The sequence below is a fragment of the Parambassis ranga genome, chromosome 16, assembly GCF_900634625.1.
Source record: "Parambassis ranga chromosome 16, fParRan2.1, whole genome shotgun sequence".
NCBI lineage: Eukaryota > Metazoa > Chordata > Actinopteri > Ambassidae > Parambassis > Parambassis ranga.
Genome location: NC_041036.1, coordinates 22,199,275 through 22,213,007, shown reverse-complemented (window position 1 = coordinate 22,213,007; position 13,733 = coordinate 22,199,275). Strand labels below are relative to the sequence as shown.

Genomic DNA, 13,733 nt, shown 5'->3' with positions numbered 1-13,733 from the left:
ATTAATCAACATAAACTATTTTTAACAGTCTTTTCACTAAGAGTTCAGGATTTAAGGACATAGATTTATTTGTGAGATGCATGGAAATAACTGTTTAATTTATCAATAATTACTATTGATTTTGGCTTCTCTTTTATTTCTGAGGATGTTCTAACTTGCTGCCACACTTCCCTCAATAGAGAAAGACAATTGCAGAGGAAATATGCAATGTGTTTAAAAGAAGCTCAAAATATTTCATAGTTATTCTCTGTCACCTTGCGTCTCTTCTTGTCTGTTTCCTTGTATAGATGTAGGCGTAGGTTGCGGACCGCTGGCAGGTTATTAAATTCAAAGTGCTCTCCCCAGAAAACAGTATCAGTGCGGGGCTTGCTGGTGGTACGTGCGTATAACATGTCATCCAGACAAAGTTCGCAGTAGTAGCGTTTCTTGGCTGGAAGCTCACGGGCCTCTATGATCCACAGTTTAAGCACATTGTCGACCCTCCGGCTGTTGTCCTGTTTGGACATGGAAGTTGGGTCAAACAAGGTCAGGTAATAACACTCAAAATGTTATGCAAACAGTATACATGCATGACAAGGAAAAATGTGGAAGCAGCAAAGTGTGTGTGTGTTTGTGTGTGGATAAAGGAGAACAGGAAAGGTTTGCTTGACAAACTGCTATTAGCTCTGTACTTGCAAGCAAAGACATCTGGACAATAAAACAAAAGCACAAAATGCAGCAAAAACACAATGATGGCAATATCACATTAGATACATTTCCTGTTAATACTCACAAAACTACATTTGACAGCCCCCATGGGAGGAGAATGAGGAGACTATGTTCAGACAAGTGCCAAATATGAGGTGTATTTATTTCCAACTTTGGAGCTTGAATGTGCAAGGCATCTGGTGGCTCAGATTGTCTTTCACATACAAGTGCAGCAGCATCAGCAAGGGCTTAAGTCTTACATCTCTCCATTTTACTATAATTTGTGTAATAAAACAACAATTAAAGTGGAACGTTTCCAAGGGTTTAAAACTGAATCAGAAACACTTTGTCAATCCCAGGGGGAAACTGCTTAAGGCAAGTACACATAGCATAGTTTAGTTTTTTAATAATGTTTCACCACTCACTTCAGTGGCTACATTAGCCTGCTGCTGTGATGACTATGTTTTATGTGTGTATGACCTCTGTAGGTGGATCTCTAGTGAAACTCACATGATTGAAGTCCCTTTGTTGGTTAATAGTTGGCTAGCAGCCTGAAACTGACACAGGGCCAGGTGTGGCACTAGTTAACAAAAATGTCTTCAGAAGGCTATGTACAAGTCCACTTGCCTCTAATTTAAACTGTGGATGAATCAGACATATTAAGTGGGAGTGGATGCTCTGCTTTTGAATAAAGCAATAAACATAGGCATATATAAAAGACTTGATTGTTACATAAAAACATCTCTGCTGTGTGTGTGTGGGTGTATGTGATGTTTATATAGGGGAGAAGGAGGGAAGACTTTGTAGGGAGCCCTTATGAAGAGTCCTTAGAGTGCTATGACTTAGCCAGGAACCCTACAGCCTGAGCAGCTGGAGGCATTCAGCTTGGGTAATGTTTTCATCTTTTTTTTATTTTTTTTGCTTTTCCTGGTTGACGTTAAAACAGCATCTCTCACATGCCTTTCACTTTTAATAACAGTTAGGGCAGATAATTCACAGAAATATCCAAATTATGGTGTCAATATTTTGAGGATGAAATGAAGTTGTAGTAATTATTTAATCAACTGTAAATAGTTATTCAACTTTAAATAACAAGAGATGCATGTTCACAGCTTGTGCTTGTCTAATGTATTTTATGCATTTATAGTTTTATTACTTTCCCTCATTTCTGTACAGCCTAGCCACCTTCATTTCTCCTCCTTACCCTGGCCTTTAGCAGGAGGGCCCCCATACGAGCTTGGTTCTGCTTGCAGTTTATTTACTGTTAAAGGTTTGGTACTAATACAGGAAAACTGTTCAGCATTACTTTCTTACACAATGCTTAAGGAAACCATGGTAGGCAGATAAAGATGAGTCTGTCGAGTCTGTGTGCAAAATCTCTGATATTATTGCCTAACATGTGTTTTTTAACAATAATATGTATCCTTCACTATGGAACATTATTTTTTGGTGCTTTAATATTAGCTTGAAGCCACTGAACTGTTTGGCACAGACACACACAGACACAAGGATGGAGTTCACAGAGAAATGAAGCAGTGTGCTCTTATTGAAAGTAGACAGCAACAGATGGGGAGGAGAGAGAGAGACACACAGACACAGCAGCTCTACCGCATCCCTTTCTCTCCCCTCACCTTGTTGGGCTTGACAGCTCTCTGCAGGTTCTCGATCCATTTGTCTCTCTCTGCTGCTGAGCGACACGCAAAGCACTTGGTTCCTGATGCCGTAGTCACCTGAGGTTGTAGCCAATGGTTACCACAGCCATTAGTCACTATGGAAACTGCAACTTAGGTGCCAAAACAATGTCATGTATCCACTTTTAACCTCTGTCGTTTTACTAATGGAAATCTAATGGAAAAGATTTTCTAAATCAGGTACCCTTTTGGCCTCTTTATTTCTACTGCCACAGTACTTGTTATGTAAGTGTACCACTATATGTCCACTAATTAAGACAGTGCTTACTTCAAAGCAGTACTCTTGTCCTAGGATGCTGGAGTGGACAGGTTTGATTATGGCGTCCTCATCCAGAGTGAGGTCCAGTGCCTCAGCGGCACTGCTGGGAGACAGCAAGGACTCATGGGAGTGGGACTCTTTGAAGCTCTGCATCAAACGGGTCCTGGGAGGATAAAGGTCAGGGGGTAATTTGAGTTAAAAAAAAAACACAACATTTGGTGAATTTAAAAGTAATTGTAAAAGTTGCCTTTATGTTTTGCTTGTGCAGCTTAGTAATTGTATTATGATTATGAAAATGCTTTAAAGCAACAGTGATGACCATTTGCTCTTTCACTTTTGCATTGCTTTATATTTATTATGGAGAGATATAACATCCCAGTCATACTCACAGTGGCAGATATACAAGGAATGACTTTAAATGAAGAGAACTGGACAGCAGTAGGACCTGACATAATCTCATATCACTGACCTCACTCCATGACTGCCTGGCTACCCAAATGAACTAGCTACTCCATTCAACTATCACCTAATAACCTACCTTTTTGCACAACATGGAAGGTCATGTCAGGCATCATAGTGTACAATATAAGCAGGCACATGAAAAATTACGTGAGCGGGATGCATAAAGGTACTGGTAGGAACACTAGAAATGCTAAGCACCGGCTAGATAATCATGTCAGGCATCACTGTCATTCCCTCCACTTGTCTATATTATGTTTACTTAGCACCTTACATCTCCATATTTGTATCCATGTATCATATATTGTGCTCATACTGCGTACTGTACTCTTTTTTGGATTATAGTGACACTTATACTTATACTCTGTACTTAACTGCATTTATTGTGACTTGATACCTCTGGCACAAGAATTTCCTTCGGGATTAATAAAGTTTTATCTTATCTTATCTTATCTTATCTTATCTTATCTACTGGTGAACAAAACCGTAGCTCAAGCCTGCAAGACCAGACACAATCTTTGCACCGCCTAGATTGATTAGAAGAAAGCCTATGATTCAATGCCACACACATGGGTACTAGAGTTTCTGGAACTATTGTTATCATTCTGTGGTCTGATGTTCTGTTTTGGCTTGCCCTGATCTCCAGTGTAATCCTGTGATATCTGTGTTAGTATTCTTGTCCCCCATGCTTCCCTTGTGTCCTTTTACTTTTCTTGTGTAAGTGTATTGTATATTTTTTCCCCAGTCATGTCTCTGACCTCCTGTGTTTGTCTGTAGTTGTGTTCCCGTCCTCCCTTTGAATCTCCTTTGTTGAATTTGGTTTGTTTGATGTTTGTTTTGAACTTTGGCTTTGAGTATTAATAGCTCACTTTCTGTTACCTCTGCCTGCCTTCTTGTCTGTATTTAGGTCCTGTTAAACTACCTCACATAACACAATGATCCGACCTTAAGATAGACCCAGCAAACATTTTAAATGCTTTCAAGGACCCTGTTGAGCTTTTACTCAATTGGGAGGCCATGAATAAGCTCAGGGTGAGCCTCCAATCTACAGTGGACTGGGTGGACCACATGCCATCTTCCCCCGTGGATGAGCGGGAGAGCCGACAGTTGTGCACCCACCGGATGCTTCTCCAGTTGGGAGACATCTGGAGACACCAGATCCAGCAGGGGTCTCTGCCTCCCCTGATCTTGCAGGCGCTCACCCCTCGTCTTCAGCAAAACCAGCTTGACTCCCTTCCTCATGTAATCCTGGGCCGCCAGGCAGTTTCTGTTCTTCCCACTGAGCCAGTTGTGCCGTCCCTATGTGTTCCTGTGTCAGCTGGTGGTCCAACTTGTTTGCCTCTGCCAGCTGGTCCCTCTCTATCTGTTCCTGCTCCAGCTGCGGCCTCTGCCTCCTCATCCCCTTGTCCTGCCGAGGCTCGCCCCTTGTCTTCTGTGGAGCTGGGTTCATGTTCATGTTCCTGAGCTGGCTGGTAGTCCAGAGACTGATTTGGTGCTGGATGGGCTCCACAGGACATTGTCTTCTCCGGGGCGAGTCCCCCAGGTGGCCACATGACACCACCTCTTTTGGCTTCCTGTGCTGCCCTGGATTGATTTCTTGCAGAGACTCTGGAGTATTTGTACCTTGGTACTGTCCTGGCCCTGACTGTGACTCTGGTGGTTGCCAGTTTGGACCCTGATGGGGCTCCATCACAGCCGCTAGGGGCTACCTGCTCGATTTCTGGGGAAGTCTCATCCCAGCCTCTTGCTTTGATCCTAAATGACCTACAGTTCACGTTTCCTGTTCCGTTACGGAAGTGTCCTCTGCTCAGGTTTTCTGTTCCGATCCTTCAGCTCCTGTTCCCCTGTTCCTCTGTCTCCGGTGGATCCTGGTCTGTGTCCTGAGGGGTGTGATGGTAAAAAATATATTTCTTACTGTTTGCTCTGTATTCTTCCACTGTGTGCACCTGTCTTCAAGGACACTAGATAAGACACTCTATAGCATGAAGGGCTGATTATTAAAAATCTGACCCAATCTGTGTTGTACCACAATATTGAAGACCAATCTGCTCAGCAAAAATGTAATGTAATGTAATGTGAAGTAGTGGTCTGGTATATTATCACTTTTTTTCTTTGGACTCGGTAATACTGAGCTCCCTCTTGCGAAAGATAATACATTTTAAGACAACTCTTCTCTTGGAAAATTTGTTCATCTCATCATTCATCTCATCGGTAAAATCTGCCTCTACCTCGCATCATCACTATTATTCTAATAAATATTTTATACTCTATTAAAACATGACATTGATGTGAGAGGTGCTAACCAAGTTAGCATGTTTACCGAGCTAATCCTGTGAAACGCCACTTAATAAAACAAGAAACTGATAATTTGTTGCAGCATAGGTCTGGCAATTCCTAGTTACAGCCCCATGAGCTCGCCCTGTTTGCTGGAGGTGGTCTGATGGTACACCTCGTTTTATAATGGATAATCGCAAACTAAATTCCGTTACTGTTCCTGATTCCTACCCATTACCCCATATGGAAGACTGTGTAGATAGCATTGGTGCTGCAAAATTTGTAACCAAACTAGATTTATTGAAAGGTTATTGGCAGGTGCCCCTCACTGACCATGCCTCTGAAATTTCCACTTCTGTCACCGCAGATCAATTTCTACAGTATAGGGTTATGGCGTTTTGTATAATGCACCGGCTACATTCCAGAGGCTGGTGAACATAGTGCTAGCTCACCTGCCCCACTGCAGTGCTTACCTAGATGATCTGGTAGTGTACACGGATAGTTGGTCGGTTTTCACACGACTAGCAGAGGCTTCCCTTACGCTGAATTTGGCCAAATGTGAATTTGGGAAGGCCTTAGTCACATACCTGGGAAAACAGGTGGGACAAGGACAGGTGCGGCTGATAGAGGCCAAAGTCTTGTCCATTCTTAACTTTCCTGTGCCTGTACCAGGAAAGCCCTCCGAAGGTTTATAGGGATGGCAGGCTACTACAGAGGTTTCTGTAGAATTTTTTGTACTATTGTGCATCCGCTGACTGGTCTCCTTAGCCCGGCCACAGAGTTCTGGTGGAGTCCAGAATGTCAGCAGGCTTTCGACACACTCTTCTCCCCAGTAATAGCTGCCCCTGACTTGCGGATGCCGTTTATGTTAGTGGTTGATGCTAGTGCTGTGGGAACTGGCGCAGTCTTGTTGCAGGAAGATGAGAGTGGCATTGATCACTGAGTGGTATTGTAACTAATTCTTTTGTTTAAACCATAATTGTGATCCGGGATTTCTTTTGTTTTATTTGTTTGTTTGGATGAGCAGCGCTGGTGCCCTTTTGGCCGAGTTGTTTTTCTTTTGGTGCGTGTTTTGTACTTTAGGAGCCTGCGTGCCCTGAGGTGGTTTTGTTTTGTCCTTATTGTTTCCTTTTGTGTTGCTAAATAAGTAAATAAGCCTACGTTAAAACCAATACAATCTGGTTTGTGTTACCTCTTCTCTAGCCGAGCTGGGTCGTAACATAGGTAGTCAACAGAAATGAGTTCAAAGGGGGCACTGGTTTTGATTGAGCCCATTGGGGCTCTTTCTGGAATGTGTGGCTGCTTCTGCTTAACACAAGAACAGTGGCGAATAACATAATCTTCAATGTCATGCTGCATAAAGGGCCAATAAAATCTTTCCCTTGCCAGCTGGATGACTTATGACTTTGTCAGCACCAAATGTGTCCCATATCATCATGCAGGTATTTTAGCACAGTTGACTTAAGTTTACTGGGAAGAACCAACTGTTTTCTTTGTCCTGTCTGTATAATAATCCCTTGTAAAGCTTGAGTGTTCCATTCATGTTATAGTCTACATGTTTCTCTTCCTAGCTGTTCCTAGTCCTTCCCTTTAGGCTTTCACCCCATCTGCTTCAGATCTATCACCTCACAAAGAGAAGTATCTTCCTTCTGAACTACTCTGAAGTACTGACATCCTCAGGAGTGATAACAGGAGTACCATCCTCCAGTGTATGTTCATCACTGGGTTGAAGTTGCAGTACAGCTACTCATGGTACATCACTTTCCTGCATGGCTTTGTTGCTTTGCCAAGCTGCAGAGAGCACTTCTGGGGGCACAGTTTCGGTGTACTCTTCAAGGTAATCTTGGAGTGGTACTGGGTAGCACGACAGGGTGTCTGCATCTATCTTTTACTTTATTTTATCCTAGTGGGAATAATAATAAATACAAATAATCAAACCGTTTTTACCAAAACAATAGGGGAGGTTTTAGTTTCTTTTAAAAATAAAAATACTTTTCTTTAGCCTGCTACATTACATCCCACATTGTTTGTGTATCAATGGAAAATTCCTTTACACACTCTCTGTCTCAAGTCAAGCCAAAAATGTAATTTTACCAGGTGTTGACGTTATGTCTCCTGATAACCTCCACTGTACAGCTCATATTTCTCCAGGTCCGGACCCTGATTTTGAAAACACACTTTTTCTCTGATCTCAATGATAACCCTAAATTGACAGCTTTGTTTTGGGACTCTAGCTATAGTGCAGTACAGCCGACACCAGAGCAACAATCATTTTTAAACCATGGTGCCATGCAAATTCAGCGCAGTGGCAAGATATGGGACCTTTTGTTAACAAGTGTGCTCTGCTGTCTGACTGGTAGCCAACTGCTGATCCTAAAGTTCTCTACTCTCTCTCTTTCGTGCTTGATGCCTGCTCTCCGCAGCATCTATCTGCTAGACTCCCTCCCTACAACCTCCTCTTTGGTGTCTGTAACAGATCCAACAGCTGTCTCACCATTGTTTGCGGAATTCCCACCTACACTATGGGCAGCTCACAAATATGATGTAGACCTCATCAAAGAAGTGGAACTAGTTGTGATCATGCCAAATTCAGACTACAGGTCTCATAAACATCAATATTCACACAACAGGAAGCTGTTGATGGAATACATGGAATGCAGCAGTCCACGCCAGAGGCCCAACTGTTCCAAATCCTCACACCATTCTGCCTCAGGTCTCTAAAGGCTCTCAATGATTTACAGTAATTGATCTAGCAAATGCTTTCTTTAGTGCCCCTCTACATCTACAATGTAGCTTTACGTGACAGTCTTAAATCTTTTGAAATGAGTCCTGGGTCCGCTCTAATGCAGTATTTGGATGACTTGCTGATCTGTTCTCCATCCAGGGGACAGTGTGAAGTTGGTTCTCTTGCTCTGCTTCAACATCTAGCTAAAGAAGGACATACGGCTAGCTTGTCAAAGCTTCCATGAATGCAGCAACAGGTTACATTCTTGGATCATGTGATCACCCCAGAGGGAAAAACAATCTCTCCAAAATGCACCTCTGTCAATATTCCCAAACCTTTGACCAAAAAACAGATGCGATTCTTTTTGGGCATGTGCTCCTACTGTAGGAACTTCATTTCAAATTATGCTCCTCCTGAAGACCCTCTTAGCCCTCCTTGATTAAGATGAAGATTTGGCTATGGTACATTTAGCTTGTAGCATGCAAAAAGTAATCATAGATTTGTTTGCCTTGCTAAGGCTATGATTTACAGGAAAAGTACCATAGATATACAGCTTGGCGTCTATTACTAATTTTATACCTGTGACATTTAGAATCATATATATCACTTTACTCCAGAAAGCCTGGATTTGTGGGCAGTCCCATAGGCAGTGGTATGTGCCCTTTCTACCACATTTGTGGCACATATCAGGAATATTGGGGATACATTTATTTAGCTGAGTTAGTGTTACATATATTTTCATTATCCACATATACTGAAGTAATTAAAAATGGGTATATATTGTTTGTATTTGAGATTTTAAGCAAATCTTTTGCTAGTCCTTGAAATTATAGACTATAAGTCCTCACACCATGCCAGTCTTTTTACCAATGGCGGCCCGCAGAAACATTTCTGGCGGCCCGCAATGAATTACATTTGTTAGGTTTACTTCAACTGTACATTGCTTTGAAATAATGAATCTCCGTGTAGTGGTCTTTAGCAGCACCTATTGGGATAAGATGTAATTACAGGTGTCGTTTAGACCTCACTTGACCTCACTGCCAGAGGTCGACAGTGCAATGTTTTTTTTCACCATTGGGTGCTGAATGCATCTCACTGCACTCTGCCCTAGGGAAGAGACTGTGACTGTGATGATGGAGTCAGAGCGGGTGCTTGAGTCAGGCCCCATGAGATAAAAAGTTGTGTTTGCGAGGAGAAAGGTGGTTCAAGATAAGTGGACTAACGCTTACTATGTCATACCTCACAGATAGATAAACAGATAAAGTCATGTGCCTGATCTAATTAGCAATACAATGCTAAAGGACTTCAACATAAAACGCCATTATGATACCAATCATAAAACGTACTACAAATTCACCCGCGAGGAGCGCACCTGTATACTTTAACAACATACTTAAAAAAAGCTGCCTAAAATAGAGGAGAGGAAGGCATTTTTAAAAAAACAAGGACTCTCCTCCAGGTCTTGTGTTTCTACTTCTCATTTGGCCAAAGATTGTATATCAGTGATTAAGTGCAAAGAATATGGTATTATCTGTCATGTATCTTTTATGCATCCAGACTCTGTTCCTCCAGACAAGTTCCTTTCAACACCACCGCATAATGGCAGGGAGGAAGAAGTAGGTGACCAGAATAAAGACGCTGTAAATTCTAGCTGCACTGAAGTCTGTGGCATCGGACAGGTGAGCTGATCATATTCTAAGATCTGTTTGGTGAAACTTTACCACAAAGAACAGCCAAGCAAAGCCAAGCTTACGTTGTTCTTGACGACCAAAGTAATCGGTCATTGTCAGTTCCAGCTTTTTCAAGTTGTTTGGTTCAAGTGTGAGCCATCCTCTTATTATCTAAGAACTTGTTCTGGGATGACGGAAACTTCTGTTTGAAGAGATGTGTTCAAAGATGTGTTGGAAAGCGTATTGAAGCCAGGTGAAGCTGCGGAAGTTGTTGGGACAAACTATGTTCAGTCATGTGGAGCAAGCTGGCCTCTTCCTTCTGAAGAAGAGATTTTCTTGAAACTGATGGACTAAGAAGTCTATAGAAATTAGTCAAATAGGGGTGTGCAGATACAGTTAACTTTGACGAGCATTACTTATATGATGACTTATATTGACGACGGTCTTTGATCTGTGTTGACTGATACTGAAGCCACTGATTTGCTATACAGGGCACAGCGGTCACTTGCAGAGTCAAATTTGCGCCTTCATCGAACAGACCAACAGTCTTAGGAAGCATTTCCACTTGAAGACCATGCACAGCCCACCAAAGATGTTGACTTTGATGGAAAAGCTGTAGCCACTCAGCATAGTCTTGGACTAATGTGGGAAATAAATTCTAACACATTCACCCTCTCTGTGTCAGCTGAAGCTAAACCATTCACTCATCAAGGGGTTCTTTCTACAGTGAATAGTGTGTTTGGGTTTTCTGGCTCCAGTGGCAGTCCAAGGGAGAGCTCTTCTTTGAGAATTCACAGGTTGAGTCATCAGAGTGGGACACACCACTACCAGAGGATAAATGCAGTAAGTGAGAGACATGGCGAGACTCTCTTTAGGACTTGAGACAACTTCATATATCAAGAACATACACCACAGAGTCTCTGGCCGAGGCAGTGCAAACTGAGCTCTCTGTTTTCTCTAATGCATCAACCAAAGCCATTGGAGCTGTGGCCTATTAGAAAGTTTTAGGAAAGTCACATTGGTTTTATTATGGGGAAGTCAAGGCTTACACCACGAACCAACAATACCAAGACTTGAGCTGTTTGCCGCAGTCCTAGCTATGGAAATGGCTAAACTGATTCAAGATGAACTGGACTTGAGGCTGGACTCAGTGAAGTTTTATACGGCTAGCAAAGTCGTTCTCGGCTATATCTACAACCAGTCCAAGCGATTTTATGTCAAATGTTCACAACAGAGTTCAGCGGATTTGTCAGTCTACCGGATCTGTTCAATGGAACTGTGTGAGGTCAGAGGACAATCCATACATCAAAGTTGGTTCCAGCCACAGGCTTGGTGCAAACCACATGGTTTACAGGACTTTGCTTCTTACTGGAGCCACTTGCCTACCTTGCATAGCTGAAGAAAATAGACTGAAGCTTGCCAAAACCTATGAGGAGATGTAGTTCTTCTAAAGGACAGCAAAAATTTTGATTTTTCATTGAATTTTCATTTGTGTCATTTCCAGATTTCTATATTCACTTACTGTAAGGAATTATTCTAAGCAAGTGCATGGTTTGCATCTAGTGACATCCACCCCAAAAACACTAGAGGCAATGTCGTAAGTGTCTAATTTCATAGATTGTCATCTTAAGTTAAGGTTTAAAAATCATAATCAAAATATTTGTATAAAAATAACACCGTTTGCTGGTTATTTACAGTGTATATACATATATGTGTATTAATCATTTCGTATGGTCATTGTGTTTGTATTTTGTTACAGTTTTAACTCTTGTTTTGTAACTGATGAAAAGAGCCACAGTAAACAGCAGGAAAGCTCATGATGACTCCTCATCATTTTACACAGAGTTTAGCTAGCTGGATAGCTGTAGCCCCAGGCTGTAGGTAGGCCAGCATAAATACTGTGGTTATGGCATGGCCCTGTGAAAAATTGTACCAATTCAACTGGGAAAAAAATAAACTGTACACTGATCTTTTAAAAGGAGCAAGAAAAAATTAAAGCTGCAAGCAGCATTGCGGGCCCTCGTGCACCTTGCGATCCGCGGGGTCATCGCAGGCTTCTCTCCTATGCTCTCGTCTCCTATACTCTCCTGTCCTATGCTCTCCTCCTCTCATTTCCACAGATATACAATAAACACATGTTTACAACCAAACTTTCCTGTTACCAGTAGGTGGCGCTATGACCGTATCATCCTATTAGCATATATATCTGTTCAGACTCAGGTCCATAGCAGTACTGTAAGATTTTGTCCACATTGCATAAAGTATATGGGGAGTACTGCATAAAACACAGCGAGTTCCTTTGTAATGGCGAATGGTCAACTTTGAGGCCACTCCCCCGCCACACGGTAATACTTTTGAAAGAGTTTTGGAATGCGTCTATTCCCTATGGTGTCCTGAGTGGACACACTGAATTTCACCTCAATTGCATGAAGTATGTGAGGCGTGAAAAGTTTTATAGCAGGGTCAGAAATCGCCAAAAATTACAGAAAAAATCAAAATGGTGGACTTCCTGTGGGGTTTGGAGGGGGGGTCCAAGAGACTTTTTTGTGCGTCTTGGGGTGATACACATGTGTGCTAATTCTCATGATCCTGTGTCAAACTGGCCAGCGGGGCTACGCATTAGGGCAATAAATACAGTGAGTTCCTTTGTAATGCGAATGGTCAACTTTGAGGCCACGCCCCCGCCACACCGTCAGACTTTTGTAAGAGTTTTGGAATGCGTCTATTCCCTATGGTGTCCTGAGTGGACACAGTGAGTTTTAGCTCATTTGGATGAAGTATGTGAGGCGTGAAAAGTTTTGTAGGAGGGTCACAAATCGCCAAAAATTAACAGAAATTCCAAAATTGCGGACTTCCTGTTGGGTTTGGAGGGGGGGTCCAAGAGACTTTTTTGTGCATCTTGGGGTGATACACATGTGTACCAATTTTCATGACCCTACTCAAAACAGGCCAGGGGGGCAGGCAGAAAAACCTATGAAAACACAACATTTTGTGTAGCCAGTAGGTGGCGCTCTGTCAAAGCCTCAATATTGTTGTATAGATGTGTTTAGGGTCAGACTCTGATCATACATGTGACATTTGGTACAGATGGGACAGAAAACAAAGAAGTTATAGCGACTTCCTGTTTCCTCTGAAATGGTCAAACTTTGAGGCCACGCCCCGGCCACACCGTCAGACTTTTGTAAGAGTTTTGGAATGCGTCTATTCCCTATGGTGTCCTGAGTGGACACAGTGAATTTCAGCTCAATTCTATGAAGTATGCGAGGCGTGAAAAGTTTGGCAGCAGGGTCACACATCGCCAAAAATGGCCACAAACCTTCAAATGGTGGACTTCCTGTTGGGTTTGGAGGGGGGGGGTCCAAGAGACTTTTTTGTGCGTCTTGAGGTGATACATATGTGTGCCAATTTTCATAATCCTGTGTCAAACTGGCCAGAGGGGCTACGCGTTGGGGGCGCTATAGAGCCATTTTTATATGTGCATTTCAAAAGTCAGCAAATTTCAAAATTTTTTCGGGCGAATGAATTTTTCTACCAAGTTTGGTGAGTTTTTGGGCATGTTAAGGCCTCCAAAAATGCGATCTCGGAGGGGGAAAAAAAAAAAAAATTAAAGCTGCAAGCAGCATTTCGGGCCCTCGCGCACCTTGCGATCCGCGGGGTCATCGCAGTCTTCTCTCCTATGCTCTCGTCTCCTATACTCTCCTGTCCTATGCTCTCCTCCTCTCATTTCCACAAATATACAACAAACACATGTTTACAACCAAACTTTCCTGCTACCAGTAGGTGGTGCTATGACCGTATCATCCTATTAGCATATATATCTGTTCAGACTCGGGTCCATAGCAGTACAGTAAGATTTTGTCCACATTGCATAAAGTATATGGGTAGTACTGCATAAAACACAGCGAGTTCCTTTGTAATGGCAAATGGTCAACTTTGAGGCCACTCCCCCGCCACACGGTAATACTTTT

General features: G+C 42.4%; 1 protein-coding gene across 6 annotated transcripts in view; it reads right to left on the bottom strand.

Moving 5' to 3' along the window:
• Positions 1–13,733, bottom strand: part of syngap1b (synaptic Ras GTPase activating protein 1b) — a 245,108-nt gene that overhangs the window by 69,876 nt on the left and 161,499 nt on the right. For all 6 annotated transcript variants that reach the window (XM_028426626.1, XM_028426624.1, XM_028426625.1 and 3 more), the window contains 3 exons: positions 2,647–2,800; positions 2,319–2,417; positions 255–494 (listed from right to left, as the gene is read on the bottom strand). In XM_028426626.1, the coding sequence (XP_028282427.1) occupies positions 255–494; positions 2,319–2,417; positions 2,647–2,800 (493 nt within the window). The remainder of the gene's footprint in view (positions 1–254; positions 495–2,318; positions 2,418–2,646; positions 2,801–13,733) is intronic.